At 34.7% G+C, this 18,925-nt stretch overlaps 1 protein-coding gene across 1 annotated transcript in view; it reads right to left on the bottom strand.

Annotated features, from left to right (window-relative positions):
* The window catches only part of RYR2 (ryanodine receptor 2), a 445,326-nt gene that overhangs the window by 69,009 nt on the left and 357,392 nt on the right, over positions 1–18,925 (bottom strand). Inside the window, exons 67-74 of the mRNA XM_075147916.1 lie at positions 17,906–18,146; positions 17,405–17,492; positions 15,746–15,838; positions 15,254–15,424; positions 14,239–14,298; positions 9,886–10,020; positions 5,990–6,102; positions 4,250–4,346 (exon numbers count right to left, since the gene is read on the bottom strand). Coding sequence (XP_075004017.1) covers positions 4,250–4,346; positions 5,990–6,102; positions 9,886–10,020; positions 14,239–14,298; positions 15,254–15,424; positions 15,746–15,838; positions 17,405–17,492; positions 17,906–18,146 — 998 coding nt within the window. The remainder of the gene's footprint in view (positions 1–4,249; positions 4,347–5,989; positions 6,103–9,885; positions 10,021–14,238; positions 14,299–15,253; positions 15,425–15,745; positions 15,839–17,404; positions 17,493–17,905; positions 18,147–18,925) is intronic.

The raw sequence follows: 18,925 nt of genomic DNA, 5'->3' as shown, positions 1-18,925 counted from the left end.
TAAACATTAAATACTCACATATGTAATTTTGATTTGGACAACCAGGAGGAAACAAGTTCCAAGCAAGGTATGAAAAGCCTGAGTCCTGACCATGTTTATGACCATGAAAACTTACAAAGATGATACCATTTACAAAGCTTTGGATTGCCTCTCTTCATAAAAACTAACCCTCTTCCCTAGATTCTGAAAATAACTTCAATCTTTTACTGCTGTTATCCAGAATGAGTGGTAACCAGATTCCATCATTTGCTATTATATTGTCTGTTCCTCTCTATGTTAACAAGCTTCACCAGCTAAAAATTAGAATCCTCTGCTCAAAGTCTTATGCCAGGTATGATGTTTGCTGAGGAACTCTGAGAGGCTTTGAGGGAGAAGAAATCCAAACTTGAAGCTCACCAATAGTTCTAGACAGAAGGCACCATACCTACCACAAAATGCTGACAGGATGTAGAATTTTAGAAGATGATAAATCAATAATGTATAAAAAAAATTATATATCATTCAATAATATATATACACATACAAACAGTTTTTTTCATGTAGTTATTTTGCTTTCAGGTTTAGACAGCTCTAGTTAGTTCACTGTAAAAGAAAAATGTAGCTCTAAATACTATAATGGCAACCACTGAAGCAGTGTTTTGCAAAGAATCTATACAGAATCTGTCCTCTGACTTCTTGTTTTTTGCTAAAAGACATTTCAGAAAGTAAGTTTTGCATATCAAGTTATTAACAAAATTGCTTCGTCCAGACATATTTTTCTACAAAGCACCTGGTAGCTCAAAGAAAATTGGTTGCATAAATTATGCCCATTCTTCCTCCTTGTTTTCACCTAGCAGTATACACTAAAATACAGATAAAAAGAATTCCATGCATTGATAAGACTGTTCAAGTAAGAAATTATTGTAACGTCAGATTATCTGTTAGCAATAAGGAAGGGTTGGTCACATGACAGATATAAGGAAAATGGATTTTTTGTCTATTAAGAAAAAAAAAGGTGTGTGCTAGTGTCAAATACATTCCTGTGGGAATGGTTATAGATCTCTATGTGTACTACACTTCGTATGTGCCTGTGCAGTCCACCTTTTTCACTTAGCTGTACCAAACATGACTGGTTGCAGCTGAGAATTCACTTTAGTTGACATATATGCACAATGATTGTTTCACATGCTAGTCTATGATGGCCATACAAGGTTCATTTCACATTTTGCAATGTGTGACAACATTTTCAGTATCAATATCATGATCTGAACAATGCAAATTATAACTCTAGTTATATCTCACCATTATGGAGATCTTCCCCTGCTCTTTATTTCAATCTCATTTAGGATGCCGACCCTTCTCTTTAATTAAATGGCAGCATTCTATACTTGGTAATCTTATCAACCAGAACACCTCTCTAATGTTATCAAAACTGATGAAGCAAAAGGGCAGAAGTCGTGTTAATGTTTAATACAAGTTATTAGTTTTCATAGATTTAATTCCAATTAAATGGAGGATCAAATTCACCAATGACTGAGTTAAGTAGAACTCATTATTAAGCATAGCATGAACACTAGAACCAAATGATTTTCTGACATTTCTGGGAAATAAGTATTCTTCATTTTCAATGTTTTGAGACATTTACCCTGTAGTTATTTAAGTGTAAAACAAAAAGCTTTAACTGAACATAAGAGGATAAAACAAATAAGTTGGGTAAGTTTTAGTTGCCATTTCTAAATGTTGAAGATTTAAAAGACTTAATTTTTATATATTCTAATTATTAAACGTCCATTAAACATATTGTTCTTATAAATTATTATGTCCAGTAATGCCTACCAATAAAATTAATCAATGTTATCATGTAAGTTTAAGCGTTCATATAACCTCTTTAACTAAAGCAGAAGCATTTTAACTATTAATAAAGACAGTGTTGAATACCCTATGATTCTAATATCAAACATTAAAAATCTAGTTCCCTTAGAGACTTGATCTGTTGAATCAGAATTAAGAATCAGCAGAATTAAGCTCCTCAGACAGAGGACTTGTCTATACTTTTTTCTTTTAATATACAGAGGCGGAAGAAGCAGTGCCACTTTTGTGTAATAGACTTAAGGACAGAAGATTCAGGGAACAAAACTGCAAGTTTAGTCCACTTCTCTGTTTTAGGGGATGCAAACACTCATCTCCCACATCCCAGAAAAAGCCCTTACCACAGGTCTATAAATTGCCTGGATCTGGCAAAGTCAGGAAGGAGGTAGTTTTTACTGCATTTCTCCCTTTAAATTATTTTTACTTAGCAGAAAAGAGTTCAAGATTCTCAGTATTGAGAAAGAACATACTATGGCATATAACATTGTAGTTTATTGACTACAGAGAGTTAAAGGACAGGAAGTCTTGGCTATAGTTTCTGGGCCCTGGATTGTTCCAGTTTTCTACCTAACACGTGAACAGTTGAAAAACTTCAGACAATCCTTCAAGCATACATTAGAGAACCCAAGACTCCTCCTTTCTCCCCTTCCAGACGAGTTCTGCCACCACAGCCTGGGCTGTGATCCCATCTTGACAGTCCAATAAATCTTTAATTCCTTGCTACACCAGGGTACAGTTTCTCTAAGAGGGACAAAGAACCTCCACCAGCATCACAGCCACATCTTTCATGAAGTCCACACAACAGTCTGGGTCAGCTCCACAGAGTAGAACCCCAAACTCTCATCCTCCATGAGAGTGCTCTAAAGCAGAAAGAATGTGATAGAAATTTATTTAAAAGACAGGTAAGAGTTTTATTTGCTCTTCTGAATGAGAGGTGTAATACATCTCTCCTTAAGAGAGCACTGGAGGCACACTTATCTGTACGCTTGAGGAATTACAAGGGAATGCCTGTAGTCCTTTACTAAAGGATGATATAGCAGCCAATCCAGTCTGTTTCTGTCTTCTCTAAGACAGTTTTTCACGTAAGCTACTTGCTGGCAAGGGATTCTTCATAAAATTAGCAAAGGTATGGTTTCATAGAGGAGGTAAGGAGACAACCCTTTATGCCAGAGCGTAACCAAATGACCATGCTGGGTTATTTCTTCACACATCCATACCTGCACATACATAGACACATGCAAAGAGCTATGTTGTTCCACATTCCATACCTACACACACATGTTCTCAATGGCTAAAACATAATTATTTTTGGCAATGAACCTGCATTATTTAAAACATTTGCAGTGTGTTGGGACACATGAAGATATCAGTTTAAAAGGTTGTATACAAAGTAAGTATTTGCAGAAGTCACCTGCTTTTTCACAATGCTTGATCATAAAAAAAGGATGCCACAAGAAATGAATTCTGCATGTGTGCAGGTAAAAATGAACTTCCATAGTCTGCTTGTGTTGAGCTCATTGCTGCTGATCTTCCTTTCACTATTTTGATCCTTATTTTCAAAATTTTTCACAACCTGGGTAGTTGGTTTTAAGCATAAGCTTTAAACAGTAAAAGCAAATTATTGTTTTTTTTCTAATAGCAATTTTCCAGTTAGCTTCCTCTCTCTATTGCAGAGAACAGGTTCTTCTCACAATAAAAAGATTGATCTCAGACTGTGTTGTTCTGTTGGACCTCCCAGGGAGTGAATCATTTCCTAGTAGTAGTTCTTGCCCAACCTTCGAAAGAACTACCATTCTGAGAGACAATTGTAAGGGATGAGGACACAAGGCTTTACTGAAAATCACCCCAGGGATTTACCAGGCTAAAGACATGGCTCTAGTACTTTACTGTTGGGAAAAATCCTTACCTCCCTGACAAGAGGATTCTTCTACGAAGCAGCAGCAGACTCTGTCTACTTCTGAAGGACTGATTAATCTAAGACTAGAATTCCTCTAGTTTCTTATTCTAACCTTTTGACTTAAATGGCTTTGATGTGGATTATGAAGTCTTCAAATACATAAAGGTTAACTGCAAAGAAGGAAGGGAACAGGTTGTTCCCCTTCTCCACAGGGCAGAAGGTAAGAGATAGGGGAACGACAGCAACTGCAGGTAATTTAGACAAAAGTTTTAAAAGTTTTATAAAAGGTTACTGAAGCTCTGAAGCAGACTGCCTGAGGGGATTCTGGAATTTCCATCACTTGTAATTTTTAACACTTGTCAGAGTGACTTGGTTATAGCTCATCCCTTTGGGTAGAGATAGCTTAGATAATACCTTATGTACCTCCCAGACTTAGAATTATTATTATACAAGATGATTTTTAATCCATAATACATTCCCACGACCCTTTGCACCCAGACGTACTGCTAAGTCTTCTATCAGTTTGTCTTCAAAATAGTGTTCTTCTGTTTCAATCCAAGATTTATCATAGCCTTGAAGAAAGAGATTGACGGCTCGGTGCCTAAAAAGGGACATTTAAAACAAAAGCTATAAACTTTTGAAGAGAAGATTTGGTCATTTCATTTAGCTTGAAGAACTATCCAGTCATTACAAGTACCATTTAAAAGGAAAGCAAAATTTCTATGGTAAAACCTGCTGAAAGGACCTATTTTAAAAATTAAGTTTACATTAAAATACTCTATTTGAAACTGTGTCCCATTAACTCGTAAAACTGATATTAAAATGTAATAATAACGATTTTAGGAACAGATAATAAATAGAACTCTAAAGAAATTTAAATACAAGTAAGAAATAAAATAAATTACTTTGCCACATTAGCGAGTTTTATTTTTAATATAAAATATTTTCATATTATTTTAATTTAAATATTAAGATAACAGCAATAGATAACTTTGGATTGTGCTCAAATAATTGCATTTTTTTAAATGTTTAGGATTAGACTTGCATATCTAAAATAATAAACCATTATTCTTTCCTAACTCCATGAAATTAAATGGATGATGAGGCTAGGGGAAAGAGGGTAAGCCAATGATGATGTTTATTGTTTTTGTTTTTTTTTTTTTTTCTTGAGGATTCAATGCAAAATAGACTGTGTGACAACCAATTCTCCATGAAGAATTTTATCAATTATCTTAATTTTTTTAAACAACTGCTAGTCTCATATACTGAAAAGGAAGAAGTATAATTAAAATATACAGGAATGCTAGTTATGTGCATGTGACCTCCTTGTTACAGTAAGAACAGCTACAGATGGAAATATCTTTGTTCTATTTTCAACTGTCATGGCAGCCTCATTTCAAGCTAGTATGATTCTCATGCCTTTGTGCTTCCTGGGACAGACTTTTAGATTCATCCTATTAACTATGGTAATAGTAATAATATGCATACTTTTGGGAAAAACCAAGACGACTATTATGTTGAAAAGATCAGATACAAGTGTTCTGGAAATTATTTTTAGCAATTGCATGAAAAAACAGATGCCTTTACTTTTTCTGAACATTCATTCCTTCCAGAATCTCAGGATTCTGAAACTTGCTTGACTATAGATCCCCTTCTCTATTGAACAAGAAAGAAGAGGAAAAGCAGCCACAGGAAAGGTGTGAAATGCCTAGAGTATGTGCATATATTTCTTGTCTTGCTCTTCCCAATTCTTGTCAATGCTCTTCCCAAAAGTGCACAATAAATAGACAAGTTTTCAGATAAATAGTATCAATTTATTTCCTGCATACAGAACATTTAGCATCTAACAATGAAGGTAACTCCATATTTCCAGAGCTGTACCATGGCTTAGGAGGAAATTTATTTCCCAAGATGGTATTATAGTGACACCAATATGTCTGTTTCTGCATTTATCTCCTATGAAAGGTGTCTATGTTTCACAAAAGAAAACATACCAGGAGGAACAGGTAGAATAACAGCAGGAGGAGAGAACTAGAAATTTAAAATTATACGTTTTGTTATTCTTTTCAGAAGATATATTAGAAGAAAGTAATTAGATCTATTAAAAGAAAGTAATATACAAAGTACATTACCATGCAGTTTATCAATTACTGGTTTACATGCTTTTCTTCCTTTTGATCTCGTGGAATAGCATTGTATGAACATAAATGCATTTGTGAAAGATAGAACAAATATAGCTCTTACCTTGGCAGATTATACAATGGTGCCATTCTAAAGCAGGCAACTACTGCTCTTTTCCTCTGTTTAGACAGCAGCTTATGCCACACTGCTTTTTTGGACCGCTGAGGATGCTCAACCTGTTACATAAAATACACATGGAAAAATAAACAATGTGGCAATGTCCCTACTGTCTGGGCATAGTAATAATAATAAAAATGTGAGATAACAGATAAATCAAGTGGAAAGATAACAGAAGAATAATAGATGGGAAAAGTGTTCTAGACAGCGTTCAAGTGATCAGCCAAATTGTAGAATCAGAATTTAGAAAATAAACTTAAAAGCAAAAATCTCCCTTTCCTTGTATGATATAGATATTCTACTTTTTTATTCATACTACTTCTTACATCTTTTTAGATAGCATATTATCATCATTGAGGCCATCTCTCATGAAACCTTAACTTTTAATACAAAGAATCTTCACTCTTTCTATCTTTTATATGTAACTCTTTACATATGTACAGGTAAATTGTACACTTTCATATTGCCTCAGATAATACTTTTAAAGGAATTGTCTTAAATACAATTAATCTTTTATTTGTAATATTTACCATGACCAGCTACAATGGAAAGGAACTAACTTCAAAAATGAGAGACAGGCTTAGTTAGGACTAAATCCCTTCCATGAATCTGCATAGCTAGAATGAACATAAGATATTCCAAAACACTTCAGCAACATTTCATAGTATTACAGCTCTGTCTTCAGATATATTCTTTCTGCATCCTGGCTCTACAGTAGCATGAAATGAAATTGGGTGTGCTCCATCCTCATCCTTTGCTCTTTCAGTTTCTTTTGTTCCACCTTGCATCCTTGTTTCCATCAGAAGAAAATGACTGCTGTGGTCTAGAAGAGCAACTGCATGCAACAGTATATAGCCTGACTAGATAACTGGGAACTATGATTGCAGGCTGTGCTACAGATCACTCCTTTCCCACAGTTTATTCACAGTTTTTGTGATTTACTTCACAACTGCTCCATAAAGATTATATCATTTGATTTAATCTACACAACTCTTGTAGAGTTAAGGGGGGGGTGTCTTTTGTGTGGTGGTGTTTGTTGGTGGGGGTTTTGTTTGTTTCTTTTATGGACAACTGTGCTAGTGGAATAATAGCTACTCTGTCTCCCAACATCATCAGAGGAGTCAATGGAAGTTAGCATCTCTACCCTGAAAGACTTGGTGATTCTCCCTTGTAATAAAATAAAGCATTTTATTTAAAATATGTAGTGATGATGACGTTTATGTAGACTCAATATTCAATCCAAACATAGTTATCCAAGAGGACTTTTCCAGTTTAGTGAAATACAAAAAATTATTCATTATTAAACGATAAACATTTAATTAAACAGACTAAAATACTGCCAAGCATTCAGTGAAACGGATAATTACACTTGTAAGGTTAAATGGTGACATTCTAAAACAGGTTCCTTCCAAAAGACAGAATACAAATGAGAAATATTTGTTAAGAGAAAGGATAGAAAAACATTCACTGAAAACATATTTACAGTCACAAAACAAAGTCAGCGCTAATAATTTAGAAGTCAGACAAACCCAAATGTCAAAGTTAGATAATTAGTAATATCTTCACAAACAACTATAAAACTCTCTATACTTTCCCAAAAGAAATAGCCTCGGCCTACACAAGCAGATCTCTGAAAATAATAAAAACAAAGAAGTTAGCTGTGCATGGAAAGAAAATACAAAGAATGAGCTGATCTTTGCCAGTGCAATAAGGAAAACATTCAGAGTATGTATATATGGAGAACAGAGTATTTGTACATGGAGAGCAAGGGATTACTCAAGACTATCATAAAAACAGACCCAGACCCAGTGCTCACATGTTTATTATTTTTAAAGACATTGAATTACCCATTTCAGTAACAAAAGCACCTGAGCACTTGTCTACTGAAGATAAGTAAAGCTGTGGGGCCAAATCTTTAAACAAATAGGTGCAAAGTACCCAGAATAAAAGCAGCCAGCATTTACTTCACTACAAGTCATTGTTTAAGTCTGATCAGAAAGATTGGTCTGAAATGTTGATCTGGTATTACAATGGGAACCCATCCTGTTCTGTACTACTGCTGGATGCTATATGCTGTGAGACTGATCCTATGACAGAACATGGAAAACACAAGGATCGTACCTTGGCTTCCACTCCCTTGACCAATTTCTCCAAACTACACAAGCTTACCAATTTTTATACATGATGGTATAGCTAAAATGCCAGAAACCAAGAGATTGTACATGCTGTTTGAACTCAAATACAAGAATCTAACGCTGAATTATGCAACTCGTTACGTGCAAATCAATTTCCTTTCAGCTCTTTTAACTTTGGTAAAACCAAGGTAAAAGACAAGACCTTTTGCCCCCCACGTTTCTAGCTTTCCTCTACTCTTCCTTCTTACTCACAGCCACCCTACATCCTTTCAAATCAACATCCGTCCTCCTCTCTCTCTCTCTCTCTCTACTTTATAGTCTATGGTGTAACCAGCAGCGTTCATCTCTGCCACTAGGAATACCCTTCAAGTTAACGTGCTGTTTCTTCAGCACATTTTAAAAAAGAAAGCCTAGAAAACACAGAACAAATCTAAAGTGCAAAATAGTTAACAATTCAGTAAGTAAAATGGGAAAACTAAATTTATCAAGTAGTCTTTGACTTGTAAAACGTACCAACATAGGGGATTTTTTTATTTAAAAATTTAAAGAATTAAAAACTTAAAGATAAGCAATAGACTCCTGTCCCAAGGGGAGGAAACTAAAATTAAACCCAACCAACAAACACCTAACTTCCAACATTTATTCTTGGTTGACCTATTTCTGGGGACAAGTTTAATCAGAGAGACAAAAGACAAAATTCTACCAGTGCTAGTGGGAAGAAAGACACAAAATAAACTACAGATTTTTTTTAATGAAAGTTACTGTAGTCCAGGTCACATAGGGAAGCTCATATATTTATGCAAAAAATATTAGATAAAACAATAGAGCCTCATGCCCAATTCTGAAACAAGTTAAAGATTCTGCAAGAACTTTCTCAGAAAAATCATTCACCCATCCTGCTTCTACTATTTCTTGAATGCAGCAAGTAATATTTGAGCTGGCCAGGTTAACCTTGGTTTGTATTCACTGTTGCACCAGCAGGAACAAGTCTGAGTTCACGTATGCGAGCAGTTTGCTGGACCACCAAAGAGTAGTCTTGCTAAAACTTCCAGATTATCAAGAATTTTCTGAATTTCAATGCCAGCTTAATTTTCTAAATCCATATATTCTTGCCCACACTCACACAAACTTCCATACAGATTTTGTCAAGTGGACATTCTTACAATTTTTTTAACTACCACATAGTAAATAGCTTTCTAAAGCCATCACTGGAGAAGTTGTGTATCAAATCATCTGACTGTCCTACTCCATAGAACTACAATATGCAACTTCTAACCATATATTTACATAGGCAGCTTTAAGTTTCTTGCTACTTCAATAATTCAAGAATCTCAACTGAGGAAAAATATTTTGAAAAAAGCATTTTTTCAATAATTAAGTTGTTTTTTTATTCACATTTCATGGTCCATGGACAATTTAGTGATTAATTCCTGCTAGCTGAAATGCACCAGAAGGAAGCTAAAACATAGGTATCACTTTCTCAGTCCTTTTCCAAATAAATTATTGTTGGAGCTGCTGCAAACACACTGTGTGATCGATATAACCACAATATTGGATTACAAAACACAAGGCAAAGCACATAAACAGTAGCCATCAAAAGACAGAAAAAAGAATATAACATTAAATACAGCAGGTGAAAGTATAAATGAAAGGCTGAATACTTTTGTTTAGATTAAGAAGCAATGGAATTGGGAAAATGCATCTAACCTGTTCCAGATGAAAGAGTACATTAGCTATATCAAGGACCCTTTCCACAGTCTTCTCTGGATCTGAGGAATCTTCGGTCCTGTTTGGTAAATCTTTGTAAAGTGCCATCTGCCACCTAATGGCGGGATCCTCAAGCTGCAGGAGAAAGATTTCATGTCACCAACACAAAATGTTCCAAACGTAGAGTAAAACAGTTTAAATAGTACAGAAACTGCTTCAAAGGACAACAGAAGCACTTTATGTGGCTAACCCACACCTTCACATGGCTAACCCATACAGTGTCCGCTACACTGACTGGGAGAACAAAACTAAAGACTTGTTTCTTGAGAGATTCCAGAGGACTAAAAGTCTAATAATCATACAAAGAGCAAATGATCATGGGACAACAAATAGCACTGGCACCAGCAATGAATATATTATTTGAGGAAAAGCAATGAATATGAGGTAGACAGAAGTAATTTTGTACACTGACTTTCCAACAATGAAATTGTTGCTCTACTAGCTGGGATTACTTAGTTTTCAGTCATGGAATTTAGTAATATTAGTCTTATTTATGTCTAATCTTTTTCATTTTATTTTTTTTTCAATTGTTAGAAAATCCTAATTTTACTGATTACTAGCTAAAAAATGAAAAGTTAATTTATGAAAAATGAATTCAAGATGCGTTTGCTTATTAGCCTAGAAATTATAAAAAACTGTATGAAGCAAAATGTTTTTTCGTATTTTTCTCTTTACATTTCATTTTTTCCATTTCAGTGATCTGTGATTCTCTGTTTTACCACTAGCAATCTCTTTTTTTGGTTCATTTTGTCTCCCCAGTCCTTCTGCTAATCAACACTGGTGCCACACACCTTGCAACCATTTTTTGTGCCAATGACACTGAAGACAAATGCAATGTGTAACCCATTTTACTGAGAACTGTGGCCAGTGATCATTCCTGATTGATTGTGCAATTTAGGTTTAAGTCACACTGGCCTTCCTAGGGCATTTAGGAGCCTAAACCCTACAAATTCGAATAGGGCTTAAACTCAACACTTACTTTTTCTAAAACATTTTTGTGGATCCAGATTTCAATTTGTGCCTAAGATGAGACAATAATGCTAATTCACCTCCACAAAACATCTTATGATACACAGTTTACTGAAATTCCAGGAATGATTATACACTTACACAGTCGCTCAATAATAGCTTATTACAACCTAGAAAGCCACAATTGGCAGGCATTTCTTCCACCTTTCGGCTTTTCCATTTCTTAACAACTGTCACATCCACAGTCTTTGTGTGAGCATTTGACTGGATCATCATGAATGGATAGTCCACAAAAGACTTTTTAATCACAGGTGGAGATGTCTTTTGATCTGAGGACTCCTCACATTCTATCAAGGTACAGCTTTTTTGTATAGGTAGTTTTTTAAGGGTATGAGTAGTTGACATTTCAAGGTGTGAATTAGCATGGCTGGAAGAAGATTTTGGTGACTTGAGCTTCATCCATGTCAAAATGAATGCAAGTTTCGTCATCAATTTCTTGAAATAAAAGGCTCGGTACTGAGTAACAGCATGCAGGCATGCAAGGAAAGGAAAGACAGAAACAGGGTGAAGACAAATGTAGACAAAGGTAGACAAATGCATGAAATAGATGCCACAACATTAATAGCTAAAGATTCAGAAGGATGATTCTCAAACAGTGCAGTTTTCCAAAAAGAAATCAAGATAATTTACATTTTAGCTCTAACATAAATGACAGAACATGGTGTCCGTGAGAAGCAAAAGTGGTAAACAGAAAACACCATCTGAAGAAAGAATATTGCTATGGTTGGAAGAAAACCAGCCTTTCCAAAAAGTGGTATTTTTCCTCTGTTTTGAAAGCCACCTTACACAAACACCATTATAACTAACATATTAATTCATAACATTAAATAATAATTTAAATTTATAAGGCCGTGTGGCCTACATCCCTTTTATGTCTGACTCAATCAGACAACAAAAGGGTAGTGTATGCATATAGAACAATGGCATCTTTTTTCTTAACAAGAAACATCATACTTCACTGTATCTGACATGTACTTGATTCATTCATGATAGTGACTGAATACTAATGACATTAGAGAATTACAGAATAAATTATATTGTACTTTGTAAATAACTACTGAATTTAACTTTATACATTATACTTTTAAATAATTAAGTTATACACTTAAGCTTAATGTGAACACTAGAATGTGTCAGTGCTAAATGATTCATGAAAATAGGTATTTCAAGCCACCGAGAATAAACTACTTAGCAATAGACAACAAATCATAATAAAGATAATAAATACAATAATAAATTGAAGTTTTGAAGTCCTAGAAACGCCATATTTTGTCCGTAGTTGAGTTGACTACTTTTCACATACAGGTCAAAACCAGAGCTTTTCAAAGCTAGTAAAGCTATAAAATAAAGCTAGCTACAATTTAGCTTTGTTAGCTGCATATTATGTGGTTCCCTTTCAGAATGTCATCTTCCACTGGGAATTAATTTTAGAATTAGGAAAATCCAAAGTCACTGCTGAAAAGTTTACAACTGGAAAATCCATCAATGTGTACTTTGGATTAGCCAAGATTACTTCCTTCTTAATTATCAAGGCACCATGAAATTTCATCAATATAAGAAATTTAAAAGTACTTTTATTCTCATGCGTTATAAACAGAGGAGGTGATATGTTGCTGAACAATAGCAAACTTTTAATTGAAGCAAAGGAAGTTTCTGAAGGGAAAGCACAGATCAAGGTATTAAGAAGTATCATTACTCCAAGACAACAAGGCAGTAAGAAACAGAAATTTCTTAATATGCAGAATGTAACCCTAAAGAAACAAAATAGAAACTGAAGTATTTGAAACAGGAAGACAAGTGCTAAGAAGCATCATGGAATGCCAGGCAAGACTTACAACTGCATGGCTCATAAAATGACAATATACACATACTGAAAATGTCAGAACAGAAATACCTATCATCATCATCATTAAGAAAACATTACTGAAGTTCACACACAAAATCACAACACATTTAAGGTTTGTAAGTTCATGGCATGCACATTGCTTAATTACTGTTGCTCATGAAGATCTTCATAAATGCTCTTTCATTCCTAGTACTTTGCCTGTGTGGTTTCTTCTGCTTTTCAGTATGTAACAATATTTGCTATGTAAGGATAAATATTTCAAGCTTTTTTTAGGATTTAACCAAATCTTTTGTTTTTAGTGGTAAACTTTTCTATGTGCAATCCCTATAATATAAAGCTATTGGTCTTTTATCTGTAGTATTTCATGAAAAACGCCAATTGTTAGCCTTGCAAAATGATGTATCTTCTTGTGAGCTCCCAGAAACCCCAACCTCCACATAATCTTACTTGACATTGCAACAATATACAGAAAACATAAGATGGGAGAAAATTAACCTTCAGATATTGTTCAGGAAGAACCATCCCATTACCAAGTCATTTAAGAAAAAAAAAAAAAAAAACAACATTTATTGCCATGCACTGAATTGCAGTGGAATCTAGACTTCTGGATGATTCTCAAATAGCCTTTCAGAAAAAAAAGCCAGATTTCCAACTCAGATTTTTATTCTCTTGTAACCATTTAATGAGCACAGGAATACTGGTTAGCTTTTTCCTTGAGGTGAATAAAACCTGGGACAGGGGGAAGAGGTAAAGGACAATCCTAAATAAAGCACCATCCATGGGTCCGATTCCATCTTCCTTCAACAGAGAAGAAACGTACATAATTTTATTACACATCTATATTACGGCTTCTTCTTTGCCATTATTTGAAGCATTAATAAAACAGTTCAGCTACACTGGGCCAGTTCAGGACTTTTTCCCTAGGGCTATTCATCTGGCACTAATTGGAATTTGATAACAAAAATCTACAATTTTTGCAAAATACTTTTTTTTCCCTGGGAAAAACAGGAATAAAACTGAGCAAATTGGAGATTTTTCACTTCACAGAGTATTCCAAAGTGGCAGCTTCCTTTTCCTTTACACTTCAAACTGCTACAAAGTAACTGAGCATTTTGAAGATTCTATCCCAAATAATAGAAGGTAGAGTTTAAACAGTGATAGACCTTGCTTCCATCTCCAATTTCATATTAATGGTGTGCATAGGCAGGGATTTGAAGGGCCACATGTTATTGTATATAATGTATATATAAACACATTAAAAACCTAACATTTAAGCATTGACATGAACAAGTTACTTGACAGAACAGGAAAAGGGACTATAAGTTATCCTAATGAACAAAGGCAGGTTGTCATTATATGGCACCAACAAATTAATTCAAAGGAGGAAAAATCATGTTTAAAAACTGCATATAGATTACCTTGCCCTGGAGATGAAGATTACTGCGGATGATATCTCGTACTTCATCTTCAGTATCTTTCTGTCAATAAATTACAAATCATATAAATTAGGAATAGAAGGTAATTAAGAAAAGATACTGTTCATAAAAATGTCAATCTTGGGCTTACTTCAGATGATGAATATAACTGACAATGTGGAAGATTGAGGATAATCTCAGTGGCAATACTTCTGTTTGTATCAGGTCAGAGCTAGCCATACCCAAGCTCACAGGAACAAGTTCTGGATGGCATCATTCATATTTGTCCACAGTAACACACCAAATGCAAGTCTGAATTAAAATTTATAGTTTATACATACATGCATACTTTAACCAAAGTTTGACCAAATGAAACCAATATCATGAACATAGTCTTCTCTGATTTGATTTTTGTTTCTGTTGGAGATCTTTTATCCTTTATAAACACTCAGTTCAACTGTCCAAAGGTCATATAACCTGCTAGGGTGTATAAAGCATCATAGCTTGAGAAAGGAGTATATTCCAAATTATAATCACATTATTGCACTGTGAGTGTACTCCTAGAAGAATCACTTTTAAAACAGTCTATCCCTACAGAAATTCTTGCATTCACATGAGAGTGATCAAAAGGAATTAGTTATGATATTGGGCACAGAAGTTAGGAAACATCCAGTTCTTATTTGCATTTCCAAATTCAAGCTTCATAAAATATAACAAACACAATTTAGCATTAAAAATTAAGAGAGAGAAATGACTGTTTTAATTTAAGAATGTGATCTCTATTCATATACTGATCATTTAGAAAATAAGTATGTCCAAACTGAAATGTTTCATGCCCTGAAAATGAGAACAATATGCAGGTTACTATCTAAGATAGTCACCCATTGTGCCTTTGTATAACACAATTATAGTCTTGATTATTTGTGTCATGCTGTAAGAAAGAGCATGGGGGAAAATATTCAAAGAATTTCATTAGTAAAATATTTCTACCTTTTAGAAGTGCAAAAAGAGCACCTACCATACTGAATCGATTTTTGGCCAGTGCAATTAGCTCTTGGTCTCCAGGAGCACAAATGTTTAGGCCAATGGGAAGTAATCTTTTCAGTGCCGCCACAATGAGAGAGGTCTGCATAGAGTACCGGTCACCTTTTCGCTTCATCTTCTTCCTCTCCTGGTCAGAAACTGCTGCCTGCAGCATAAAGCAAAGATGAAAAAAATCCAATATTAAATAAAAGAATTGTACTAGCAACTTTGTAGTTGTCTCTGGTTTGACAATTTCCTTACTACCTATACAGCTGCAACCCTATCCAATGGAACTGCCATTATAACATTGCCAATATTTTGCACTAATATCTTGAAAGTCCACTGTGTTTCTCAAATGATTACATTTTGATTCTCAACCCAGTGTTTTCAACAGATATCGTTACAAAAAAAAAAAAAAAAGCTTCTCTGGAGTCCTCCTGTCTCCTTCCCCTCTGCAAAGAGAAAAATATAAATATGTTTACATTACCTTGGACATCTTAGATTTGGTGTCACTGATAAGGAAAGACATGTTGTTGATTTCATTTTGTACCACGAAGTTCTGCTCTTCCCTTTTGAAATTCTGGAAATACATACAAGATCTCAGTTAGAAGCACTTATGATATATGAGGAATCTATCTAAACAAACTTTAAATAAAAATATAAATTAACTGGAAATTTGTAAAATCCACAAGATAAGACAAGGACAGAAAATAACGGATGATCAATAATGGCCTTGAATTCCAGCTTTATTTACATGACATAGCTCAGGGGGTTATGTGTTTTGGGTTTTTTTTTATGTTAGAGAGAAATAAATGTTTCTCTAGCTATGAAACAGCTATGATAAAAATCTCACTCCTCCTCTAATTCAATATAAAAATATTGTCTGGGTTTTTTTACTAGTAAATCATCCATTCCATTTTTTTCTCCATTATAAATCCCACTGTATTCAGATACATAAGAAACTTTAAATAAAAGACTGAACTTACGAATACACAAGTAACTTGATGATCCAGTATCTACCTACTGTGCAACCAGTTTCTGTGCACAGCGATGTTTATAATAAATCTTACAGTCAAATTCAGGCACAAGTACACAAATAATAAGGCATCTTGTTTCCCAGACTTGAGAGAATTGAAGTTATGGCAGAAAAGAAATTTAGTATAGACAACAGTCCATATAGAGATCCAATGCCTGAAAGTATTTAGTCTCTTTTGGTTTTTTTCTTCTTTTTGTACCAGTTTTCACATGAATCATGTTTTATTTTTATGTAAGCACTATGAGTGATGGTGCCAGACCCCTTCATTCTTGCACACGAACCAGAGCAATCAGACTTGAGAACCAAGGGTAAATTTTGTAGAAGTGGAATTAAGAAGAAATCCTTAACTGGTAAAATTTATGAAATATTAGTATCATCTAGGAAAAACAAATATTTTATTCAGAGAATTACTTGTAAGATATATTTGCTACTTCCTTGCTCTTAGAACACTTACTGACTTTCCTTCATTCAGTCCAGCTACAGACCTAGGCTTAATAATTGAATTATATACCTTTAAGTTTTATTAAAGAAATACAAATCTACACTGCAACACAAATTAAGTAACTGTAATTAGAGCTGCACATTTCCTTCAGCAAACCCTTGTTCCACTAGTTGTGTTGAGGACTTTCCACATGTTTTTTAACATAACTCTGCCATGAGGCTCAAGCAGACAGGCTGTACAATTTAGGAAAATAGATTTTAATGAGACAACTACTACTTATTTAGTAGCCATACATCCTGGTTATAAAAAGGCTTTGGGGGTGAAAATAACTGATTGACAAAAAAAAAAAAAAAAAGGTAAGGACACAGACTTCAATGAGCTTAATATATAAAAAATAAATAATAATAAAAAAAAGAAAAACCACAACAAACAAACCAGAATTTATACAAAAAATATCTACAATCAGTATTACTAAGCTACAAAACACCCATCAACTCCCCTAGCTACTCAGGCATTTCAAAAGTGTCAGAAAACTAAAAGTTATTAATACCTTCCCATCTACAGTTTCGCTGCTGTCATTAAATGTTTTCCCAAACACAACCACTAAATAATTGATCTGCCTACTAAGACACCTAATTAAAAGAATTATTTGCCAAGGAATTACTTACATGAGACTTTGACCAGTAAATGAAGACCTCAGCCACCATGCGGAACAATTCTTCCGCTTCAGGGTTGGGCTCTTTCAGCCATTTTGCCCTAAAATTTGGTAAAAGGGTGGAAATGTGGATGATCCTCACTGGCTTTATGCTTTGAAATCAGTTTTCAACATTTTACAAGGATACAAGCCAACAAAACCACGCATGCATGCTTTTCATCCTTTCCAGTAGCAGTGGTTTTTTGACGTCCTATTTCAAAACCTTTAAAATCCTTTTACATTAATCCTAGGTCTAATCCAACAGATTTGGATTGCACCTTTTTTTTTCAGTTTTCATTTGAAAAAGACCCCAGGTCCTCCTAAAAGTCATAAAGCATCAACTTGAACAACTTCAAGATGAGCAGGCTGAGTAAAAGCTACTTTAATTCAGTGCTAGGCATATCAAGGGATAAGAGACAGTATCAATAAACAGGAAGATTTTACGAGATTCATTGACCTGTTCCTCTCCACATACCTGTTATAGTCCACAAATCTAATCAACAAAGGGTAGAAGGCATAGAGGTCCCGTGCCAAAGTGGTGAACTCATCTAGGATGAGCAGTTCAGCCTCCGACATGTCACCTCTGCCTTCTGCTCTTAGATGTTCTTCATCCGATACAACCACTGCTGCTTTTTTCTTTAGCTTATCCATCAGTGGCAGGAAGTGTGTCTTTAAGAGCTGTGGCTTCGCTTTGCTTATGATGGGCTGGGAAAACACTATTTAAGGCAATGAATATTATAGTATATACCTGGCCACAAAATATAAATAAAAACTTTTACCTTTCCCCTCTTTCCTGAATCTTATTTCTAGGCTATAGAGTAAAATCCTGCCCCCATTGAAATCAGCAGAAGTTTTGCCAAGAATTAAATGTGGTCAGGATTTCACTTTGTCACTAAGAGGGCAGAAATTACAACTTCACAGACTAAGCTTGCAAGATCATAAAACTTGAAATGCCTCTTTACTTACATTCTGTCAACGTATTGGTATTTGCCTGCATAATTTTATTGAGTAATGTAGAAGCTGTTTAATGGTATGTATGGGTGGATACATATATAGCTACACAGTGCACACACAAGATCTTTCAGCCACTGGCTCCTCTTTTGAACTTTGCTATTTAGCTTGAGCAAATTAGAACTGGAAAGCACGCTCTAGTTATTTGCAAACCTACTGAAACAGCCTGCCTGTATTTCTTATGCACATTAGGACACTGGAAGGCTTGTGCGTGTAGACAGAAATCAGACTGATTCAACCATCCATCAACCAGCCATTTGAGACTTGTTAGCACAAGCTTTTTGCAAATCTACTCATAAAAATGAATATGTAAATTAGCACTTCATCTGGGCCCATTAGTGCAAAACATTTGTAACATATCCATTAGATTACAAAGAATTTTAGGCAGTTACCACTTATCCTTAGAGTGCATTACATTACTAACCCTCAAAAGAATAGGAATCCAGACTGCTACCAGGAATGAAATTACTACTACAATAAGTAC

The sequence above is a fragment of the Calonectris borealis genome, chromosome 3 (genome assembly GCF_964195595.1).
Source record: "Calonectris borealis chromosome 3, bCalBor7.hap1.2, whole genome shotgun sequence".
Classification (NCBI taxonomy): domain Eukaryota; kingdom Metazoa; phylum Chordata; class Aves; order Procellariiformes; family Procellariidae; genus Calonectris; species Calonectris borealis.
The sequence above is the reverse complement of the archived record's forward strand: the minus strand, read 5'-3'. Positions and strand labels throughout refer to the sequence as shown.